We start from the raw sequence: 25,073 nt of genomic DNA, 5'->3' as shown, positions 1-25,073 counted from the left end.
ACAAAGGAGTTTTTCAAAGCTAAAAAATGGTAAATTCTTGAGTGGCCAAGTCAATCACCCGGTCTGAACCCAATTGAGCATGCCTTTTATATGCTGAAGAGAAAACCGAAGGGGACTAACCCCCAAAACAAGCATAAGCTAAAGATGGCTGCAATACAGGCCTAGCAGAGCATCACCAAAGAAGATACCCAGCAACTGGTGATGTCCATGAATCGCAGACTTCAAGCAGTCATTGCATGCAAAGGATGTGCAACAAAATACTAAACATGACTACTTTCATTTACGTTACATTGCTGTGTCCCAAACATTATGGTGCCCTGAAATGTGGGGACTATGTATAAACACTGCTGTAATTTCTACATGGTGAAACCAAAATGTAAAAAAATTGCCTTTATTAAAATCTGACAATGTGCACTTTAACCACATGTGATTTTTTTTCTTATTACAAATCTCAAATTGTGGAGTTCAGAGGCAAATAAATAAATGATGGGTCTTTGTCCCAAACATTATGGAGGGCACTGTAAGTGGAAGGTTTAAAATTGTCATAGTCATTATTTGCAGCACAAAAAAGCCCTCTGGCCAACACATCCATGACAACCATCTCTTGACATTTAATTCATTTTCCCTCTCGCATCTTTGTCACCATATCCCCACCCTGATTCTCCTGCCCCCCACCAAGATGGTGAGGGAAATTTACCGCAGCATTTACCGCAACTAATTAACCTGTTGACCAGCACTCTTTAAAATGTTTAAGGAAACCAAAGCATCTGGAGGAAACCAAGCAGTAACAAGGAAAACCTCTCATTGACAGCACTGACAGTCACAATTCAGCCTGTGACTCCAGACTTATGAGGCAGTAACACTAACACCTGCACAATTATGTTGTTATGTTTGAGTTGACCTGTCAACTGCCATGGCAATGATTTATTTTGTTTTTCATAATACAATCTCGCAACTAATTAAATGAGAATAAGTAGGCCACTTAATCCCTCAAATCTGCACTGTTGTTTATTGAAAATTATGACATCTAATCTCAGATCAAAATCACACATTTCTAACGCCTCCAGTCATGTATGGTGATAGATAATTAATCAGCTAGAGAAGGGGATTTTAAGATCATTCCCCATCCTCTGTAGAAAAAGCATCAGACAGAAGTGCCCAATGGGTGATTCAACTTGGGTTCCTCCGAAGATGCTCCCATCACATAAAAACAGTCTTCAATTAGGTGTGTGATAAAATTCTCTTAGATGAACACGGTTCTGTTTATACTACCATAAACTTGCCACCATCCGAGATGCAACAACTCATTTGATAGAAGCCCGATCTTGACTGTAAATCCGCCATTTACTGCCAAATCATAGCTGCTGTACTAGCCGAAAAATTCATTGTGGCAATTTCTTGTCAGCACCTTTACCACATGGATGTGTGCGTGTGTGTGTGTGTAAATATATTGCCATTCTTCAATGCTGAGTGCAAAGAATGCAGCAGTGTAGCTAACAAAGTTAACTTCACAAGGGCAATTAGGGACAATAAATATTGACCTTCCTACTTACGAATAAATATGACTCGCGTATTTGCTCAATAGAATCATATGGTACAGAAAAAGACTGTTTGGCCCAAATCATTCATGCTGACCAGATTTTATAACAGAGTTAGTTCCCATTTTCTGTGCACACAATGAACTACAAATGCTGGTATACTTTTTATCTCTGGCTTTTGTCCAATCTTTTGCCTATCAACCCACTTCCCGCCCCTCGCCTTTATCCACGTATCACTCGCCAGGTTTTGTTCTGACCCATCTCTCTTCCAGGCTTCTTCCCACCCCCCCACCCCCCATGACCACAATCAGTCCAAAGAAGGGTCCCAACCCAAAGCATCACCAATCCATGTTCTCCAGAGATGCTGCCTGACCCGCTGAGTTACTCCAGTACTTTTTTCCCCCCCATTTGTCCACGTTTGGTTCCTATCCTTCTTGATCTTTCCTATCCAGATAATTTACTAATTATTGCCCCTCAACCAAATTTTCTTAGTTGCCAATTTACCATCATTTTATGAGCATATAACTGTATCTATATCTTCTTGAAGTCCTGATAAACATTACCTGCCTGATAAATATTACCCTTCGAACTCCGTCTGCTTTTTAAGTTTCCTTCAGCCAGTTTTTCTCGGGATGGGAGATTATTGTGATTGGAGGAAGAGTGTGCGAGAAAGGCCCAGACAGCCAATGGAAGGCATGTGGCAGTTTGCATTTTCATTTAAGGGAGGTTTTCACAGGAACTTGAAATTAATCATAGCATGGTAATTTTCAATGGTTTTGATCAAACTGTTGTTATGGAATGGAAATTAAAATAATGAATGGCTTACTTTGTGCCTGCCTTTCTAAACTAAATGTCTGTGTATGAACTTTGATTTTTGTTCTTTTCTCAGATGCGCAAATGGCACTGTCTCTGTTGGAAAAAACATGGGAGAAGGTAAACCGCGAGAGGCAGGGTACTAACTTAAATACTTTTAACTGTTAGTATTTTGAACTGTACGTTTATATATCTGTGCTTCCAGAGTTTTTTCTCAACCTAATAATATATTTGTGGCTTTGTGCATGGTTCACAGTGATCAGGACCAGTTTTGTGGGGTGTGGTTTTCTGTGGCCCAGGAGTCTGTGTGGGAAAGAGGAGTTCAGTGTCGTGAACTCCACAGGTCTGGCTGTGGGTTAGCTTTCAGTGCAGCTTGATGGAAACTTAAGATAGACATAAAGTGCTGGAGTAACTCAGCGGGTCAGCCAGCACTTCTGGAGAAAAAGGATAGGTATCGTTTAGGGTTGGGACCCTTCTTCAGACTGAAGAAGGGGCCCGACCTGAGATGTCACCTATCCCTTTTCTCCAGAGATGCTGAGTTACTCCAGCACTTTATGTCTACCTTTGGAATCAACCAGCAGATCTTTTTTTCAATTTGATGGAATCTAAGACTGGTTCAAGTTTAAGTCTGGTTTCTGTGGGACTGAAAATAGGGTTGGCTGGACTAAAAAAGTCAGGGATCCGCATAGTTCGGTATGGTTTGGGTGAGCTCCGAGTGGACCAGGCGTTGCGTAAAGTTTAGCAAGGTAGGGAGGGAAATGTGTTCTGGTATGCTTACTTCTACTTCAAGAATGATATCAGCTTTGATGCAGTTTGTTTGGAACATGGTGCAAGTCATGTTTGAATGTGATTCAACCAGGATTAGGAGTGATTGGTATTGGAAAGGGCTCCGTGGGGATCAGCATTAATTCAGCTTGGTACACTGTTTAATGTAGTTCAGGAATAGTTTAGATTTAAACACAATTTAATTGAGATGTGGTATTAGTTATATTTGGGTATGATTCTGTGAGAGCAGACAGTGTCTTGAGTTTGGTTTAGTTGCACTGATGTCAGGAGTGTTCAAGCATGGGTAGAATAGCATGAAGAATTAATGTGGGGGTTTTTTTCAGTTTTGGCTAAAGATGTAGTAGGGCTGGTTTGGGTGTGGGTTAGAGACAGATGTCAGGAAAAACATAGGAACTGGGTCATCTGGGCTGCTCAGCTGTGAAAGTGGTTTCTGCCAGGGCTGGAAGTCCGGGTGCCAGAGAATTCAAGGTGTAACTTTCGTGTGGCTGCGCTTAACGGCTGCGGCTCTCTGGCAGTCTGTTTGTCTTTTTTCCTTTTTTTTTTGTTTGTGCGTCGGTGTTGGGATGGTTTTTGTTTTTGGCTGTGTATGTGTGGGGTGGGGCGGGGGGTGGAGGGGTGGGGTGGGGGAAACCTTTTTTTAAGTCTCTTCCCCGGGGCGCGGCTCGGCCGCGGGGCCTTCCATCGCCCGCGGGGCCTTCCATCGCCCGGCGCGGCTCGGCTGCTGGACTTAACATCGCCGGCGCGGCTCGGCCGCGGGACTTAACAGTGCCCGGTGCGGCTCGGCCGCGGGGCCTTCCATCGCCCGGTACGGCCGCGGGACGTTTCAGCGCTCGGTGCGGCTTGGCCACGGGGCCTTCCATCGCCCGGCGCGGCTCGGCCGCTGGACTTAACATCGCCGGCGCGACTCAGCCGCGGAACGGTTCAGCGCCCGGCGCGGCCGCGGGGCCTTCCATCGCCCGGCGCGGCGCGGCCGCGGGACGGTTCAGTGCTCGGTGCGGCTCAGCCGCAGGGCCTTCCATCGCCCGCGGGGCCTTCCATCTCGCGGCTCGGCGGCTGGACTTAACATCGCCGGCGCGGCTCGGCCGCGGGACTTAGCAGCGCCTGGTGCAGCTCGGCCACGGGGCCTTCCATCGCCCGGCGCGGCTCGGCCGATGGACTTAACATCACCGGCGCGGCTCGGCCGCGGGACGTTTCAGTGCCCGGTGCGGCTCGGCCGCGGGGGCTGTGCGTGTCGGTCGCCTCGGTAGGGGTCGAGCTGCCTGTCCGTGGGCGTGGGGGGAAAGAGAGTGGAAGTTTTGTTGCCTTCCATCACAGTGAGGGGGGGTTTGGAGTCACTGTGATGGATGTTTGTGTTGGTGTCGTGTGTCCTGTGTTCTTTTCTTTTTTGTTGTGTTCTGTGACTGCTGTAATTTCGTTCGGTACCTCGGTACCGAATGACAATAAAGTTCTGTATCTGTATCTTTCAGTGTCAGAAAGACAGGGAGTTAAAGTACAATGGCAAGAATACAAATATACCCTTGGCTTCTGGCTTTAAGCTAACTTCCAATCCACACTGTTACTGCACCCTACAAATAACACACTAACATTTCTGTCAGCTCCAGCTTATTCAAAGTGCAGAACTTATATTTGCAAAATAACGGAATTTCTTATTATGAAACAGACCTGAAGGAAAATTTGCTCTGCAGATGCAAGAAGCGTAAAATAAAAACAGAAAATGCTGTAAATACTCTGCAGATCAGGCAGCATATGTAGGAAGAGAAACAGTTAACCTGAAACATTAACTCCGTATTTCTTCCCACAGATGCGGAACCTGCTGAATATTAGCAGCACTCCTTGGTTTTTCTGTTATTGAGGACTTTTATTGGAGAAATCAGAATGTGCTTTCTGTGAAATGTTCAGTTTCTAATTGGGGACCAATGCTTTATTGTCTTCTATTAGGTAAAGGATAACGATGAAGCTCTAATTCTTTGCAGGACTGCCATCGCTGCTATTAAAATCAAAATTGGGGACCTCCAGGAAACCAAGGTAACGAGGTACAGGGGACTGGAAGGGTTGGCTCCAGAGCTAATGATGGTCTTTTGAGGGGAGGTAAATGTGTGAGTTTGAAATGTGGTTGTGTGTTGAAGAGCACAGTCAAAAGAAGACTTTTGCTTTTAGAGAATGTTCAGAGAACATTATTTTTAGTGTATTTCTAAATATTTCTCTACTTGCATGAGCCAAAGCTTTAATAGCTCCATGGTCCATAATCATGCAGAATCCTATTGAGAGTCAAAAGGTTACAAGTTCTCTGAACTACGGATATCATTACATCTTAAAGAATGTTGGCTCTTTGTTAATTCTGAGTCTGAAAGCGATGGACTCGAGCTCACTTTAGAGATCTGGGCACATAATGAATGATAGCAACTCAGTGCAACGAAAAATTGTAATGTCTTGACTTTAGACTCTTGAATGTAGTAAAATCTCCCAAGGTGTTCACAGAAGCATTAGCAAGCAATAATCAAACTTGAGATATTGGGGGCATGTAAGATTGGACTCGGCTGTGAGTTTTGAGAGGGCAGCAGAGAGGTTTAGGATGAATTCAAGGTTGGGATGTAATCAGCACTAAGAATTGAACATTGCTCTGCCTTCGACCTAGTGACGATTACCGCGATGTTTAAAGGCAATGATGCGGATGGATTTGTGAATGAGGGTGGCAGTATTACATTTTTTGAGGTTACAGCAGATTGATGTAAGAAGTGCAGTGAATGTCAGATCAGAATTGGCAGGTCTTTTCATAAGATATTTTATTTAAAAATTCCATACACGAAGCTGGTTAACACAATGAGAACAAAGCTAAAGGATCAGTATTAATAGGAATAATTTAAAGCCAGACCGCCAAGAGGACAGTGGGGAGGGATCAGCTCTGGGAATGTGGCTTTTGTTGAAATTGCTTGGATATAGACATGCACAATAAAAATTACAATTTTTCAATTAAAACAATGCTTGGAATTGTGGTAAACTGTGAAGAGAATAGTAATAGGCTGCAAAAAAAACAGCCTGATAGAATGGGAAGACAAGTGGCAGCTAAAATTTAATACAGAAGTAAGAATAATATGCTTTGGCAGAGAATTAGGAGAGGTAATAATGCCAACTAAATGGCTCTTTTTTAAAGGATGCCAAGAGTTTTGAGGTGTGGGTTACATGTGATTAAATCTTTATAAGTGGCCTGCATGGTGTGACAGTGATTGGTAAAACATGGTGTCCTGGGACTCAAACTGACACATGATATAAAAGCAGGTAAATTATACTAATCTTTCAAAAATACTAGTTGTGCATCACCTGGAGTATTGCATGGAATTTTGGTCACTTTCGTGTAAAAAAGATGTGAAGGTCCTCGTAGAATGGTTCCTGTAATGATAAACTTTGGCTGTAAGAACATAGAATGTAGAACAGTACAGTACAAGACCAAGCCCTTTGGCCAACAATGTATGTGCCAAATATGATGCAAGGCCAACTCTTAACTACATGCACATAAACTATATCCCTTTATTTCCTGCATATTCATATGCCTATACTAAAGACTCTTAAATGCCACTATTATATCTGCCTCAACCACTACCACCGGCAGAATGTTTTAGGCACTTGCTACCTTCTGTGTATATTTTTTTTAAACTTGCCCTACACATCTTCGTTAAACTTTGCCCCTCTCATCTTAAAGCTATGACCTTTAATATTTGATTTTGTTTCCATCCTGGGGAAAAATGATCTGACTGTTTACCCTGCCTGTGTCTCTATGGGGGGGGAGGGGTGTAATGAGGATATGTGCAATAGAGTTTGAATTAACAGAGGCGACCCAGTAGTGGTCAATCAAGCAGATTGAGTCCCAGGTATGTGGATGTGGCTTTCAGCAGTTGGGTGCAATTGTTATGGATTCAGAACTTCAGCTAAGAGTCTGATGGAATGCCAGTGTTGCAGTACTTCATTGATTTTCAGACATGACTTTTAACCAAATTTCCATTCAGTTTGGTGTAAGAAACTTTGTAGAACAATGAAGAATTGAAATTCTCCTCCTCTAGCCAATATTTATCCCCAACCATCAGCGGTTAAATAGTCTAACCATGTTCCTTTGTATATAATTTGTGGATCATTACTTGCTTGTGAATAACCTACAAAACAGTTACTGACTGCACTTTATAAGTGACTCATTGCTGAACGTTTTGGAAGCGTTTCAATATGTGAAATATATTACAGAAATTCTTTCTTTCTGAAGGTGGGACTTCTTTACCATTACTGCTCTGTGATCAACTGAAAGTGATTTACAGTGCAGTATTCATACCAAATGGCTCGAATAATATCAGTATTAAGACTTCCTCAAATTCCAGACAAAATTGCTCTTACGTATGTTTAAATATATTTTTTGAAACTGGAAATTGCAGGGTCACTCTTTACAGTTGCAGTGCGGCAATGTGCTCACTACAAGATGAATGGTGAAATAGATGAAAATTTCACAAATTTAAGTCTTATTGCAAGAGCAATCCTTGTATCTATCAATGTAAAAACCTGTCTAAATATCGACTGGTTTAAATAAGTATCCTCTGAATTAAAATTGTTTACACATCACCCTTCACATTTATTTCAGAACATCCAAAAGCACACTATAGTTGATTAAGTACTGTTCTTAAGTGTACTCACTGTTGAAGGAAACACGATGGCCATTTTGTACCCTGCAAGATCCCACTAACAACATTGTGATAATAATCAATCATTTTTTATAATATTGAAAGTGGAATAAATGTTGCTCAGAACACTCATAACAGCGGTTTTGTTTTACTTTGAAATAGTGCCGTGTATTTTTTCTTTGCATCCATGCAGTCTCAGTTCAACATCAGGTATCAACATCAACATCTTGCACAATGCAAGACTACTACCTCAGTTCTTGCGGTGGGAATTCCAACCTAACCCTAGATGTTGTGCTGGAATGCAAACTTAAAGACCAAAATAAGTTGCAGACTGAAATATTCAACAGGAACTCTGACATCACAGAGACAGCCAAATTATGAAGTGTGGCTAAATTTAATTCACCAAACATTTTAAAACATAAAACGGCGGATACAGCGAGACCACAAAATAGCAGTGTGTTTATACAAGAATCCCTTAATCCAGAATTGAAACAAGAAGAGTAAACTCCCTGGCCTGGCCTGGCCTGGCTATTCCATTGAGTAATGCTTTTTTTATGGAATTGATTTTTTTTAATACATGAGGTGAAGCACAGTCATGATCATTTTTAGATGGTTTTACATCATTCTGAAAATTCAATCTGACACTTCCTGTTCATGAATTAAGTTATTTTAGCATTCCAGTGCAATGTTTGTATCAGGATGCACGGGATTGTATCATTCATTTCATTTGGAGCATTGCAAGGGGATCTTGATCATGCTGTCCTGGTTGCAAGTCTTGGGAACTCTTGGGGCAAAATGGTCTTCTCACAGCAGCGCTGAACTGGAGGGTCTGCAAGAGAATATTTAACTACCTTCTCCCCTTTGATACACTCCATGCCCTCATCCACCTTGGTGCTACAATAATTCCACCACCCCAAACACATGTAGTTCTTGACACTTCTTCCACCACTTGCACCCATTTACTGCATCCCCTACTCCTCCTCACCACCGGAGCCAATTTGTTAGCTGCTGACCTCTCCCGAAACAGTCGTCCAGTTCTCATCCCAACGGTCCACTTTGCTCCACCTCCTCCCACCAACAACAACCTGCCTTCCTTTCTGCTGTTTTAACCCCTCCAACAATCACAATGTGTAAATGCTGGACTCTGAGAAAGGTAAATCGCAAGCACATAATTTTGATTCCAAAATATTTTTGCTGCTCAATGTTGGGCTGCAGGTCCAATAGTTTGTGGTCTGTTAACCTCCATGGAGGATGTTGCCCTGCTGGCATGCCATCTGGAGCAGCCAAATTTGCTCCAGTGGAATTTCCAATCCTCTATGTGTGGAACGAAGTGTTTAAAGGGTTCTATCACAGGGAAAGAACAGTTCTTTGCCATGCATGGTATTGGATAAAGAACTCACCGTTTTATTGAAAATGTTTGCAGTTCATATAATGCTCCATGTTGAAAATGAGAACATTAGCAACAGTAGCATAGCTGACAGATGCCCTTAAGGTGTCTGTAATTTATAGATTTCTTGTAAATCATTCAGTGGTGGTGCATTCATGAGAGGTGTGATCTCTGCGTCATATACGCATCCAATAACATTATTTATTTTATTGCTTTGTTTACCAATAATTGCGAGAAGCTATTTTACCCAATCTAATCTGCATGATCCTTCCACTTATTAGAAAATCATTGAAGAAGTTGACGAGATGTTGGAGAAGTTGCCGGGAGTGACGTCTGTGCATGGTCGGTTTTACGACACTTCCAGCAGTTACTATCAGGTGGTGGGCGACCACGCTGCCTACTACAGGGAGGCTCTGCGGTATCTCGGCTGTACCGAACTCTCTGACTTGTCAAGTAATCACTGGTGCCCTCCTTTTACAAATGTTACGATATATCTGTTTCTGTGATTACTGGAGTTTGGGGGCTGATTGGAGAGATTCTATAATTTTTCACGCTTTGCTTTTTTTTTCCCTTTAATTTTTCCAAGGACTCCTTTTCCACTCAAACTATTTCTTATAATTTTGATCCCTCTGCAAGGTCTCCTAACCTTCTCAGCTCCAATAAAAGTGTTTCTCCAGGCAGTTTTGCTTCATTACTAGAGCAGACCTCATTACTTTAAAAAACTGTGAATGCTTTCTACTTTAACAAAGATTATCTTTCAAAACAGAATTTGATTTATAGTTGAAGGACAAATTCATAGGAGGATGCTATCAAAGACTAGCAAAAACAGATTGAACAAACAGTGCCCTCTTTCAATTTTGTTTCCAATATGGTTCATACTTTGGTAAAAGTAAATTGAAGACAAAACATTTCCACTTGCCAATTATCACCTCCATGAAGAGTCAAGGAAGAAGGGAAGTTATGTCTTTACTTTTTACATAAAGTTTTGTTCGGCAATACAATTGCTTCAAAATTCCGTAAATGATTCTTTGCAATCATTCTAGTGCAATGTTTGTGTCAGGATACAAGGGATGATATCATTCATTTCGTTTGGAGCATTGCAAGGGAATCTGAATCTGTTTTCTGTTCAAAAATCTCGGTCCCTAAAATCAGATGCAACGAGATAAAAAGTTTGATAACTATGTTCAGGAACTTGCTATCGATTTTGAAAATTTTCTACCACTGCGTTGGAAGATTGTTGTCAAAACAGTCATGCATAGTTATAGTCATTGCAGCATAGAATGAGGCTATTTGGAACATTGAGTTCATGATAACTTCTAGTTATGCCACCCAATTTGTCCATTGCTCCATAGCATCCTCACAACCCTGTTGATGTAATTCCATCAAGTGCATATTCAAATTTCTTCCGAATTATTTGTTTTCTGCCTTTCATAGGCAACAAGTTCCAAGTCAGTACCACTTGCTGGGTTAAAATTTTGTTTTTCCCCTACATTCCACTCCAAGCCTCCCGAGTCTTAAATTTGTATCTCCATGTCCCTGTACTAGCAAATTATAGAAATTGCTTTCTTATCGTTGACATCTGTCAGTGTCTTGCATTCCTCTGAAACCTCTCCTCAACTTCCTTTGCTGTATCTCAGCATTGCTTAAATCCCTCATCATCTGAAGCCATTCTGGTTAATTTCTGCACTCTTGCAAGGAACTTCTGTATACTTCTTAAAATATGGTGACCAGAAATAGATGCAATATTCTAGCTGTATTTGAAATGGAAATTTATAAATGCCATGGGATCAATTCATTGCCTTCAGAATGGGTTTCAAACAAAATTTGCTGAAAGACTGAATTCTTGTGTACTTCTACAAAAATGATTTAAGTCTGTATAAAGCCGGGATTCCAACTGTAGGACATAAAGATGTTTTATATTCCATCCCAATAGTGCTTGAAAGCATAAGTACATATTCTTTATTTCCTGACGGCCAACAAGGGGTGAAGTTAAGGCTGCCCGGACATATGCCTTTGCATATTTCTGGCTGATAGGCAGCAAATTCTTTCACTCCCTCCCAAATATGAATCCAGATCTCATTGCAAAATGGTTAGTCATCCCATCAGAAATTTTGATTCCAAGGAAAGCAACTTCTGTGAGAAACCTTTCGTATGTTGGAAGGATCATCATAGAAGACAAAATAAATTACAGTAAAGAGCAAAATAGGGATATCCCAGAAAAGGTGTGCTGTAGACCTCCTGAGTCCAAGAGAAATGAGCATCAAAGCAGAGTTCACAATAACTATGACGATGTGGAGTGGTGTGAAGGACCTCTGAGTACAAAGCCACAAGTCCTACCAGTCAGCAGGGCCTGTCAAAGAGTTAGTGAAAAAGGCAAATGTGATACGAGCAGAAAGGTTTTGCTAGACTGTACATGATATTAGTTTGACATCAGCTTGAGTGGAGCGATTTAGGAGGATTTTGCCAAGGCCTGAATTTTTGATGATGAGGATCAATTAGATAGTTTGGGTTGTTTTCCTTGGAACAAAGTGGGTGAGGGCACATTTTAATTGGGTATAAAATTATAAAGTAGTTCGCTAGATCTTCAGCTGAGGTGTCAAAAACTAGAGATGTGAATTTTACGTAATTGGTGGAAGGATTAGAGGGTTAATGAAAATATTTTTCATCTGAACGATCATACAGATTTGGAACTTGATGCCTGAATGGTGGTGGAGCAGGAACCCTCAATGTTCAAAATGTGCTTGGAGATTTGAAGGGCCAAGGACCTCGTGGTCGAAGTTGTGATTACACTGGATAGACTTTTGATGAATGCAATGGGCTGTACCATTTCTATGTTATACATGTTGTATGATTGCCAGCCTGATCAGTTTTGCCTCATAATTCCAATTCATTAGCTCTCGGAATGTCATCTTGAATCTCCTCATTGGGTGCTGTCACATCCTCTTTGTAGCTTGGTGACCTGAACAATGTTGTATGCTAGCTTTCACCTTTGTGTTTGACACAATTCTGGCATGATTTCCTGCCCTTACCAACCTTTAAAGGCAGGTTTCCCATAAGCCGCTTTGAACACTTTATCTGTCTGTCCTACTATCTTCAGAATAAGGCACAAAGTGCTGGAGCAAGATAGCATTGCTGGAGAACCTAGATAGGTGATGTTTGGGTCGGGACCCTTCCTCAGACCCAAAATGTCACCTGCCCGTGTTCTCTCGGGATGCTACCTAACCCGCTGAGTTACTCCAGCACATTTTTTGTAAACCAGCATCTACAATTCCATATTTCTACATTTTGATCTCTGCTATCTCCAGAGATCTATGAACGTGTGCTACAAGCACATGACACACTCCACTTTTTAATATCCGCCATTTGTTATGCATTCACATGTCCAGTTTGCCCCATCCGAATGTAATATTTTTCCAGAAAATCTGGAATATGTATCACAAAGAGCAAGGGACCAGCAGAATCCCACTCCATTCAGACTTTCTGTCTGCTTTTGTCGACTATTACATTTTTGTTTTTGACTACTAAATCAATTTTCTGTTCCACACTGTTTTCCTGCTGATTCCTCTTTCTTGAGGCTGATTAGCTGATACTGTTGCCGACTGATCCATTAAAAAGATTTTTTTTCTCATCTCATACCTCATTTCTCATCCTTTGAACCATCTGAAAAACTGCAGGTGTTAGAAAACTAAAATAAAAAGTGCAAAATTTTAGAAACACTCGACAGTTTAGGCAGCACCTGTGAAAGAGGAAGAGGCATTTGACTTGATAATCTTAACTCTATTTCTCTTTTTAACGTTGCTGCTGAACTTGCTGAGTGTCTCAATATGTCCTGGTTTTACATTCTAACAAAGTTCCTGTATTTAAACAAATCTCTTTGGCCTTCTCTGCTCTCAGGATTATGACCTCCCAATTTCTGCACTCCATTTACATAACTGAATACTCGCCTTTAGAACTATTCCAGAACTCTTTATGCCTCCTCCAAAGCCTTTCTGTCCTTTGCAAATATGTTGCCTAGAATTTGAAGTACACCAGCTAATGCCAAGCCTGTATAGTTCTTGGTTTATAGGTTTGGCTTAACTTCATGGCTTTTGTACATCGGGGCATTATTTATAAAACCCAGGATGATAATAACAGCTTTGCTGGTTCTGCAGTCTTTAAGGATGTGTGCACAAGTGCTTTTTAAAAAATATATTCATTTTTTGAGATCCGTTTGTCTATCGCTAGGACACAATATGCTGCCCATCCTTCATTCCCCTCAAAGTTGAAGGTGAGCCAACGCCTTGGACTGCCGCAATCTTGTGACGGTGCTCCCACATTATAGTTGAGCAGGAAGTACGTCCTGCATGCGTGGTTTTCCAGGACACGAGTATCTTGGAGTTTCATCTGCTAAGCGTTGCAGGCAAGGGATGGCAATGATACTGTCACTTTTCTTAAAGGCCTATTCACAAAAGATAGCTACTGATACATAAATACACATCTTCATAATTTTAACTTGGACAGCATTAGTGTTGGTATCTGCTAACGATTTGTTTTAATTTTATCTCTCGATTAATCGTGATTATTTATCTATTTTAGGCATTTGTCTGCTTGGTATCATTTGATTCATTTTGCATCTCCATTTTACATCACAAAGTACAATGCCTCACATTTTTCTACATTGGGTTTATATCCCGCCCTTCCAATAATCTAGTTAAGTCTTGAAGGCCATTACTACCCAAGTTTCTTAGTACTTCATTTCATGCTTTGAGTCATCTAAATTTTTAAGTGGTACTCTGTAACCACAAATTCAAATCATTTAATGTTTGATACCAACAGCCGTGTCCTAAGTAAAGGAACTCGGGGCATACCACGACCATATCTGGGGTTAAAAAAACAACAACATTCACCTCAACGTTCTGTAATCAATCCCTCAGCTAAGTTTGTACCTTGCTGTACATTTTATTTTCGCCTTTAATTTTTCTAATAGGCTGAATGCGTCCTAATTTATCCAACAGTGTTTGAAGGTATTGATATAGAACCAGGGTTCGATCCTGACTGCAGGTGCTGTCTGTGTGGAGTTTGTACGTTCTTCATGTGACCGTCTGGGTTTCTTCCGGGTACTCTGGTTTCCTCCCACATTCCAAAGACGTGCAGGTTTGAAGGTTAATTGGCTTCTGTAAATTATTCCGAGTGTGTAGGATAGAACTAGTGTACAGGTGATCATTGGTCAGCACTGACTCAGTGGGCCAAAGGGCTTGTTTCCACAGTGTATCTCTAAATTAAACTAAATGATATTTTCCATCATTGCACTCACTGTCCCATTGTGACTGGATGTTTTATTTTCTCTCTGGAAAGATCCAGTCATTCCCATTCTTCCATTTTATTTTTTACCACTCCGTGTCCTGATAATCTCTTTATTTATGTTGGCTTTGTTACAAATCCTTTTGGTAAACTTAAATGAAATTGTTTTTGATGACTTGTAGTTACATTCTACCCAAACTTGTACTCGTTATGAAGTGTCTTTTAAGCACTGAAACGTCTTTGCCTAAATTTTTACACTTTTTCTTCTTGCTAGTGGGCTCACAGCAGCAGAGAGCATTTACCCTGGGCCTGGCTGCACTACTGGGGGATGGGATTTACAATTTTGGTGAACTGGTAAGTACAAAATTAAACAACGTGGATATTGTACTAATCTTGATGACCGCTTGCCTTCCAGCATTGTTTCTGCATTGTTAAAGTTACTGACTATGCAATTATGCAGTTATTAAAACCTGCAGAATTCAGTTAACAGTGATGTGAATATTTGCGTGATTGTGGTCGGTTGAATGCTTTGAGTTTGAATTCAACGGAGCAATATGTGGAGTCCACTTTTTTTGCACTTTAATCTCGGACATTCTTGATTAATTATATTTTACTGAATTATATTATTCTTGCCTTATTTTTAAAGTCGCCTTCGTGTATCATTTAAAATGCATTTCCATGCCTCTGTGTAGAATTTCCCTTTCTGATTACAGAATTTGGTAATAATTGAATAAATTAGCTAAGCGGGATGAGAAATTGGTGCAGTATGGTTATTTTATATCAAGATTACCAGAAATAGCATTACATAGATGTTGGGGGATAAATTTAAATAACCATGTAACTGACTGTTAAATCAGATATACATTTTTAAAATATTTCTGCCTTTCTCGGGTAAAATAGACTTTGTAAAGAAAAATCATTGTTCCACTGTGAACCCACAGTTTTATTTATTTCTCAAGTATGCTGTATACTCTGTGACCTTCATGCAAACAAGGAATTTCATTGCAACTTGGTGTACATGACGATAAACTAATCTGTATCCCAGCTAGGAAACATTACAAATTATATATTGCGATGCATCTATGATTTTAAAAAAATGTCTACTTATAAAAAATTGTTGACGCGTCGTGGAAAACCACAAGTTCAGGAAGTGCCTCCAGGTGGCTAAGGATTTCTTGAGCGTACTGTATGTTTCGGGAGGTGACCACCCTGCAATTCTGAGAGTTCACCTGGGGAAGTAGAAGATGAATAGCTAGCTAGTAGGCCAGGAAGAGGCAGTAGTGTCGGAATAATCTGGTACTGCAAAGAGGGAGAGCCATGATTGCTTCATACGTAGATCAGCCCTGAGCAAAGGAACCAAATTAAGTTGGCTGGTTACATCTAAAGAGACTGAGAGGTGACAAATGACCAGTATTATCCACAAGTTTTAAATGAATGTGGAGCTCAAGATCAAGTACAGGTTGAACACCGATTTTCCGGCAATTGGTCCGCCCACCGCTACAATCCGGACAAAATTACGAGAGCTCAGTTGAAATTCCCAGCGGCCGTAGATGGGCGTTCCAGTCATGTCCCTCCGTCGTGAAGGTATCAACTGTGCTCTAAATCTTCTCCCCGAACTGTTTTGCAAAGACAATACAGTAAACGCTTGTTTTAAAGACCGTCCTATTACAGATGTCAGATATAGCAGACAGACCTGCCAAAGGGGCGCTTTTTGCACTGTTCTATGCAGGAAAGCACTTCAGGTTCCGCTTAGGCAGGTTACAATCCAAGAGTAGGAAGATTCAATTTCAGATAATTTCCCCCAGTTTTAGGTTACTAACCAATAAACCCCCCCCCCCTTTCCTCCTCTCCTCCTGGTGACCCACCGAGATGCACACCCATTTCTACCACAATTCCCCTCGCCCCCTTCCGCCAATATTCCTTTGAAGTAATTTGAAAGGTGAAAAATAAGTTGTAAAAAAAAAAAAAGCTTATTTAGAGTCTGTGTAACCAGAATAGGAATTATAGAATGGTTTTGTTTTTGGAAGTTGTTGGAACCACAGACAGCTCCAAAGCCACCCTGGAATGAAAGCAGAAGGATTTGTGGATGTGATATTTGTGTGCGGATTTGTGCTGTTGTTGGTGAAGGTTCTTTCTTTGCAGCTAATGCACCCAATCTTGGAGTCGCTGCGTAACACGGAGAACCAGTGGCTGATTGATACTCTATACGCTTTCAACAGTGGGAACGTGGAAACCTTCTTCTGTTTGAAAACCTACTGGGGATCACAGGCAAGTTGAACCCTTTTGTCAATGTTTAAAAAATGCTTAACTCTGTGATTCGTGGCTTGTAGCAGCAACGGGTTCTACTGGTTGCGACAATCTTTTTTGTTGGCAGACCAATTTCTCTGCGGGGATGAATAAAGTTCTATCATAGCGTATCGTATTAATTAAACCACGGAGTCATTTGTGTTGCAAACTAGGAAATGCTGAGCTCCAAATTCAGAGACCTTTTTTAAGGTAGAGTTAGGGGCTGTACCCATTCAGGCCCAACATCAGTGGGGTAAAACTGGAGGACAGTGTTGAGTACAAGCCCAAGATCATCATCTTCAGGTTTAATTCAATTCTCCATGTGTATTGTATGATTTGCTGAGTATTAACATTGTTTACTGTTTTTATTTTGGATTTCCAAAATCTGCAGTTTTTTGCTTTTAAAATTTATTTTATTCTTATTTTCAAATATTCTCGCCAACACCTCCTCTGTATCCTTCTCCCAAGTCTATAACTCATGGATATGATGTACTTCTGCTGTTCCCTGGCTTCAGTTGTTCTACCAGTGGGAGTCATGCTTTAACTCCCAGGGCTTTGAGTATTGCGATTGGCTTCCTAAATCTTCCTAAACCAGGAATGCGTCCATTCAGCCCGTCAAGTCTACGAAGATTCTCAGAGCATTCCTGTCAGTCCGATTCCCCCACTTATTTACTTTTAATCTTCAATTCCTCCCTGATACTCTTGACATCCATCTAGACTGGAGTAATTTACAGCCAATTAACCTACCAGCACATCTGTTTTGTATTTTTCTCTCGTTATTTAAATAAATGAGGGAAAATATGAAACAGATGGTTGTTTTCTGAGATTCAAGTGCAAAATTATTGTCAGTGTTCATTTGCCCAGTGAGGGTAATTTGGTACAGAAGCCAGTAGCTATTTCATTGTAGTGCAAAAGGGACAATAGACAATAGACAATAGGTGCAGGAGTAGGCCATTCAGCCCTTCGAGCCAGCACCGCCATTCAATGCGATCATGGCTGCTCACTCTCAATCAGTACCCCGTTCCTGCCTTCTCCCCATACCCCCTCACTCCGCTATCCTTAAGAGCTCTATCCAGCTCTCTCTTGAAAGCATCCAACGAACTGGCCTCCACTGCCTTCTGAGGCAGAGAATTCCACACCTTCACCACTCTCTGACTGAAAAAGTTCTTCCTCATCTCTGTTCTAAATGGCCTACCCCTTATTCTTAAACTGTGGCCCCTTGTTCTGGACTCCCCAACATTGGGAACATGTTTCCTGCCTCTAATGTGTCCAATCCCCTAATTATCTTATATGTTTCAATAAGATCCTCCCTCATCCTTCTAAATTCCAGTGTATACAAGCCTAATTGCTCCAGCCTTTCAACATACAACAGTCCCGCCATTCCGGGAATTAACCTAGTGAACCTACGCTGCACGCCCTCAATAGCAAGAATATCCTTCCTCAAATTTGGAGACCAAAACTGCACACAGTACTCCAGGTGCGGTCTCACCAGGGTCCGGTACAACTGTAGAAGGACCTCTTTGCTCCTATACTCAACTCCTCTTGTTATGAAGGCCAACATTCCATTGGCTTTCTTCACTGCCTGCTGTACCTGCATGCTTCCTTTCAGTGACTGATGCACTAGGACACCCAGATCTCGTTGAACATCCCCTCTTCCTAACTTGACACCATTCAGATAATAATCTGCCTTTCTATTCTTGCTTCCAAAGTGAATAACCTCACACTTATCTACATTAAACTGCATCTGCCATGTATCCGCCCACTCACACAACCTGTCCAAGTCACCCTGCAGCCTTATTGCATCTTCCTCACAATTCACACTACCCCCCAGCTTAGTATCATCTGCAAATTTGCTAATGGTACTTTGCTAATGGACCATGGGGTTCATAACACAGAGATTGATAGCTGTTTCCCTTTCATTGATTGGCAAATGAAATCAGAAGGAGAATATTTGATAAGTTACAGAGAACCATGCCAACCCAGCTCAGCAAACTCTGCGCAATTGCAGCACCAACGTGATGCAGGTCCTCATCAACTGTCCTCTCTCCAACAGTCAGACCTTGCCAATAATGAACAGCGACTGAAGGAGAAGCTCCAGCTGCTCTGCCTAATGGAGGTGAGTCCTGCAACCACTCCTGGCTGCAGTAATGATACAGTTATAATTGAACTTTATCACTTCCAAGGTTTATTGTTCCAGGATTCAAAATATTCCACGCTGGAAGCTGCCTGGCATTGTTCACATCCCTGCTGGTGCAGTTAAACTGTGTGATTTATCATTTACTATTTTTGGTGATCGTGAAATCCTTTAAAAGATATATCTGTGTTGTGTGGATGTCTTTTTGTGGGATTAGCTTCTACAATAATTTTGCCTGTGAACTGACTGACCACTACAGGAGTGCGGATGAAATATACTATCAACCACAGATAAGGCATTACACACTTACTCTTTCAAGTGAACGTTAAAATTATAAGATAATTTCAAGAGAGTAGGGGAATGCTTAATCAACCTCATTATACAGATCTTTTCATCTTTGATGGATGTGGGACATAGCTGTTTGCAAATTCTTTCATTCCCGCATTAAAGCTGATACTTAAATGTACTTGTCTGTAAGCTGCTTTGCAGTCATCCTGTGATGATTTTTCATATAACTGAGAGTTTCATCTTTTGGGTAATCAATTTTTAGAGAAAAGGTGAGTGTTTTGTGGGTGGTGTCCATGCCACTCTCCAAATTTCCAATTTGTTGGGTAAAATTTGCACAAAAGTTAGAATGGATACAGAAGGGAGGCTCGGTGATTGCAGGTCATGGACTTAATAATCTGATTAAATGGTGCCAGAACAATAAAATCTGCAAGACCAAGGAGCTGATTGTTGACTTAAGAAGGAGAAAGCCGTGGATCCGCAAACCGATATCATTGACGAGTTGATGGTGGAGGGAATCATTAATTTCAAGTTCGTATCTCTTCATGCATATGTCTGAGGATCTGCCTTGAGCCCCACACATTAATGCAACCATAAAGAAAACCCATCATTGCATCTACGATCGAGGAGATCGGTAGGTTGCCAAATATTGTCTTGAACCTCTACCAGTGTACAGTGGAGCACATATAGATAGTTGCATCAAAGCCTGGTTTGGCAACTCAAACCCCAAGATCAAAGGCAATTACAAAAAGTGGTAGACACTGCCTGGGCCATCAAATTTACTGATCTTCCCACCATCGAAGGAATGTGCAGGAACTGGCAACCTCCACTCACTTGCCCAAACCGTGTCTCCTAACTGTTCTATTCACAAAATGCTGGAGTAACTCAGCAGGTCAGGCAGCATCTGAGTTACTCCAGCATTTTGTGAATAAATCAATTTGTACCAACATCTGCAATTATTTTCTTATTCTCCTAACTGTTCCTTCTGTTGTCAAGTTTTATTGTTGTTTTATTAAAATTCTTTGTATTTCTAAGATGGTGTTTACAAGACCAGCCAATCATCGGCAGATGACATTCCGGGAAATATCGCATCAGGCCAAGGTGCCTGTTGATGAGGTGAGTCTCGGTCTGGGTTATTGAACAGTATAATACACCGATGAGCCAAAACATTATGACCACTGACAGGTGAAGTGAAAAACATTGATTATCTTGCTACAATGCCACCTGCCAAGGGGTGGGATATATTAGGCAGCAAGTGAACAGTCAGTTCTTGAAGTTGATGTGTTGGATGCAGGAGAAATGGACAGGAGTAAAGACCCGAGTGACTTTGACAAGGGTCAAATTGTTATGGCCAGACGACTGGGTCAGAGCATCTCTGAAACGGAAGGCTTGTGGGGTGCTCCCGGTCAGCAGTGGTAAGTACCTACCGACAGTGGTCCGAGAAGGGACAAGCCACAAACCGGCGACAACAGGGTGATGGGGGCCCAAGGCTCATTGATGCGTGAGGGCAACAAAGGCTGGTCCAAAGCGACAGAAGGTCTACTGTGGCACAAATCACAGAAAATTTTAATGGTGGTCATGGGAGGAATGTGTCACAAATACACAGTGCATCGCACCTTGCTGTGTATGGGCCTGTGTAGCCACAGACGGATCAGAGAGCCCATGATCACCCCTGTCCACCGTCGAAAGCGCCTACATTGGCCTACAAGCGAGCGTCGGAACTGGACCTTGGAGCAGTGGATGAAGGTCGCCTGGTCCGATGAGTCCCGTTTTCTTTAAGATGACGTGGATGGCCGTGTACGTGTGCGCCGTTTACCTAGCGAAGTGACGCCACCAGGATGCACTGTGGGAAGACGACAAGCCGGTGGAGGGAGTGCGATGCTCTGGGCAATGTTCTGCTGGGAAACCCTGGGCCTAGCCATTCATGTGGACATCAATTTGACACGTTTCACCAACCTAAACATCATTGCAGACCAGGTACACCCCTTCATGGCAATAGTATTCCCTGATGGCAATGGCCTCTTTCAGCAGGATAATGCGCCCTGCCGCACTGCACACATTGTTCGGGACTGGTTTGAGGAACATGAAGTGTTCACGGTGTTGTCCTGGCCTCCAAATTCTCCAGATCTCAATCCGATTGAGCATCTGTGGGATGTGCTAGATCGACAAGTCCGATCCACGGCGCCTCCACCTCGCAACTTACAGGACTTGAAGGATCTGCTGCTAATGTTTTGGTGCCAGATACCACAGGACACCTTCAGGGGTCTTGTAGAGTCCATGCCTCGGCGGGTCGGCGCTATTTTGGCAGCACGCGGAGGACCAACAGCATATTAGGCAATTGGTCATAATGTTTTGGCTCATCAGTGTATAGGGACTGGCTCTATGGTCCATTATGTCTTTGTCTCCTGAATGAACACTTGTTTGTTATGTTTCTCCTGTCTGTCACATGTACGCTCCCTAACATACATGCCATGCTGTAGTTGAGACCAGTCTAACTGCAAATCAACTGATTGATAAAAGACAAACAATTGCTATTGCTGTGACTGCAGAAGAGTTTTTGCATCCACATCTCCCTTTTTCTTATTTGGAACCAGTTTGCACTGGACCTTGTTGATTAATTTGTTCAGATGACTTGTATAGGTCATGCCTGGCTTGCAGGCAAAACCTCTGATGGCCAACTAACTGCAAGTGAGATGAGCTTACATTGAGAACAGTGCTTTCCCCCACAAGTTTAATGCCAGTCGCTTCCCTTCCCATCACAATTGGTCATAATTTTGTTAAGTCAAGCTTCATATACTGAATGGATAATCCCGGCACAGTTTATTTATTGAGGTTGCTCCTGTCAGTTTTAATGCTTAAAGATGGTGGCAGTGATGATTACAGGCAACATGCAGGGGACTACTTGTCTACATGCGTTCTGACCGTTTGACTTGACTCTTCTGTTCATTCAGGTTGAAATGTTGGTTATGAAAGCGCTATCTGCTGGCTTGGTGAAAGGCAGTATTGATGAGGTGGACCATAAGGTTCACATGACCTGGGTTCAGCCACGTGTCATGGATCTGCAGCAGGTAAGGATATTGGACGGCCACTCTTATCTGTGACCCTGCACCTCAAACTCATTTTGATATTGAAATTGGGCCGTTTTCCATGAGGAATGGAGAAAAACTGGAAATAGACACAAAATGCTGGAGTAACAGACAGTAATAGACACAAAATGCTATAGCAGGTAGCATCTCTGGAGAAAAGGAATAGATGATATTTCGGGGTTGGGACCCTTCTTCAGAAGAACTGGATCTCTCTCCTATTTTAAAAAAAGATGTGTTTGCTCTGGAATAGTAATAGATTGATGGAGTTTTGCTAGGTATGGTTGCCAAATAATTGGGAATAAAGACAAAGGTAAACTTCTGATTAAATCTGGCACATGCAGCACTGTGCTGGACTTCAGGATTTTCCTATTTAATTATTGAATATTCTTCCTATTAATAAGGTAACATGTTTTGTTGTAAATTCACAAAATGCTGGAGTAACTCAGCAGGTCAGGCAGCATCTCGGGAGAGAAGGAATGGGCGACGTTTCGGGTTGAGACCCTTCTTCAGACTGAAGAAGGGTCTGAAGAAGGGTCTCGACCCGAAACATCGCCCATTCCTTCACTCCTGAGATGCTGCCTGACCTGCTGAGTTACCTAATATGGTCCAAGGCAGCAGTTACGGATGCAACTGCCCCCTCGCAACCCGACTGGTGTCGGAAAGTTAAAAGAAAGTGTCCCAAACACATTTAATAGTGTAGTTTTAATGTTTCTGTTTTCACTTGATAGGGTAACTGGGTTCCCACTAGCATCATTGTGGGGTTGTTAAAAATGTGCATAAAGGCTTGTGCTTGAACTGCGGGTCTAAGATATCCACAAGATAATAATCCACAGATATCCTAAGATAATACTGTATTTTTGAATTATGACTTGTTTTCTGTTGCCACATTTTTGCTTGTATTTTTTTTTAACAGTATCTGGAGTTTAGAACAAATAATACATTTTTTATGAACATCATAATCTCTCACATTTCTGGCACAGTTCGACTTTAGTTTCGACTCCAGAAATTAGCTCCAAACCAGCATCATTCTTTCAGTGAGGCACAAACTAGCAGCTTCTGTTCAGTGATTCCGGTATGGTAACATTGTCCAGGATGCAAAGGCAGTGCAAAAGTACACATTGCAAAAATTACTGTTCACATGGATAAATTATTAAATTTGCTTGTGAGGACATCTGTAACAACGCCTTTCCTTATACGCAGATCATATGTGGACAAAATAGATTAGTTTATCTTAGCATCAACTTCACCACAGACATTGTGAGATCATGGCTGGTCTATCTCTCCCTACTAACCCCATTCCTCTGCCTTCTCCCCATAACCTCTGATACTTGTCCTAATCAAGAATTTATCAATCTCTGCCTTGAACATATCCACTCAGGGTCTCCACAGCCTTCTGTGGCAAAGAATTCCACCGATTCACCACCCTCTGACTAAATAAATGTCTCCACCTCTTCCTAAAAGAGCAACCCTTAATTCTGGGAAATGGCCTCTAGTCCTTGACTCTCCCACTAGTGGAAACATCCTCTCCACATCCACTAAATCCAAGCCTTTCACTAATCTATATGTTTCAACTAGGTCCCCTCTCATTCTTCTAAACTCCAGCGAGTACAGCCCAGTGCCGATAAATGCTCATCATGGGTTAACCTACTCATTCCTGGGATCATTGTTGTAACCTCCTCTGGACCCTCTCCAGAGCCAGCACATCCTACCTCAGATTGGATGCCCAAAATTGCTCACAATATTCCAAATGCAGCCTTACCACTGCCTTATAAAGCCTCAACATTTCCCTGTTTTTGTATACAAGTCCTATTGAAATAAATGCTAGCATTGGGTTTGTTTTCTTTAATTTTGATTAAACTTGCAGATTAACTTTTGGGGAATCCTGCACCAGCACTCCCAAGTTCCTTTACACCTCCGATTTCTGGATTTCCAATTGAAAATGATCATTTCACAAATGCAGCAGGTACTCTTGCAGAGATGGTCAGGTCTGCACAGGGAGTTGATTCATTGAGTGGATGTGGTTAAACATTCAATACATGCTACAATGTACACTGGGGAAGTCTATCTTGTATGAGCTACCTGCGAACTGTCCTTGGTATTACTGCTTTGCAATTTCTTCTGAATGTTATATTAATGGAATTCGTTTTTTATTTTAACCTTATTGTGAAATTCTTATTTGCATATCAGACCTGTTGCTGTAAATTCTAGATTTTCCCCTCCCTAAAAACCTACCTAGATCCAACAGTAATCTGTGCTTGTTCCAATTCTTTAACTAGGCTGCATTGTCTTGAAGGGATATTTTGTTTATGCAGGCAATGTGAGTGCAAATGTTCTTAACCCGTAGGTGTCTTTGATGAAGCAGCGCCTAGAAGCCTGGTGTGCTGATGTGAAGAGTATCTCCATTCTGGTTGAAGACCATGCACATGAGGTTCTTGGCTGAATCCCCATCCCAGTTCCATGTGATTTTTGTTTATTCATGCAAAGTTTTAAAAAAGCATTCAAATGTTTTGTGTTTGCTGCCAAAGCAACTAGTTAAGTTGTGTTATTTCCTTGTGAAATTTAAATAAACACACAGTTCTATCTGTGTACACAGGACATAAGGAATGATGACTCAGTGACTTTAAGTGCCATTTTGTGATTTGTTCAAGAAATCTTTCCTTTTCAATGTGTTTCAATGCCAAAGAGTAAGGAAACAATCCTGGACCAATTCTAGGGGATGAAGGTGAAACATGTTTTAGCGGAAAACATCTGGACAACTGATCATCGGGTTTAGTGCAGGTATTGGGAAAGGACGAGAAAAAAAATTAATGTGAAAGTACT

At 41.7% G+C, this 25,073-nt stretch overlaps 1 protein-coding gene across 4 annotated transcripts in view; it reads left to right on the top strand.

The window, feature by feature from the left end:
* The window catches only part of LOC144605486 (26S proteasome non-ATPase regulatory subunit 13-like), a 51,081-nt gene extending 26,239 nt beyond the window's left edge, over window positions 1–24,842 (top strand). Inside the window, exons 5-13 of one of the 4 annotated variants that reach the window (XM_078420802.1) lie at window positions 2,428–2,471; window positions 5,076–5,162; window positions 9,464–9,524; window positions 14,737–14,816; window positions 16,605–16,730; window positions 18,802–18,864; window positions 20,203–20,283; window positions 22,119–22,235; window positions 24,598–24,842. In XM_078420802.1, coding sequence (XP_078276928.1) covers window positions 2,428–2,471; window positions 5,076–5,162; window positions 9,464–9,524; window positions 14,737–14,816; window positions 16,605–16,730; window positions 18,802–18,864; window positions 20,203–20,283; window positions 22,119–22,235; window positions 24,598–24,693 — 755 coding nt within the window. In that variant the 3' untranslated portion in view covers window positions 24,694–24,842. Of the gene's footprint in view, window positions 1–2,427; window positions 2,472–5,075; window positions 5,163–9,463; window positions 9,636–14,736; window positions 14,817–16,604; window positions 16,735–18,801; window positions 18,865–20,202; window positions 20,284–22,118; window positions 22,236–24,597 lie in introns of all 4 variants that reach the window. The other 3 variants (XM_078420800.1, XM_078420801.1, XM_078420803.1) reach the window with 3 other exon arrangements.
* The last annotated feature ends 231 nt before the right edge of the window (window positions 24,843–25,073 follow it).

Source organism: Rhinoraja longicauda, chromosome 24, assembly GCF_053455715.1.
Source record: "Rhinoraja longicauda isolate Sanriku21f chromosome 24, sRhiLon1.1, whole genome shotgun sequence".
NCBI lineage: Eukaryota > Metazoa > Chordata > Chondrichthyes > Rajiformes > Arhynchobatidae > Rhinoraja > Rhinoraja longicauda.
The sequence above is the reverse complement of the archived record's forward strand: the minus strand, read 5'-3'. Positions and strand labels throughout refer to the sequence as shown.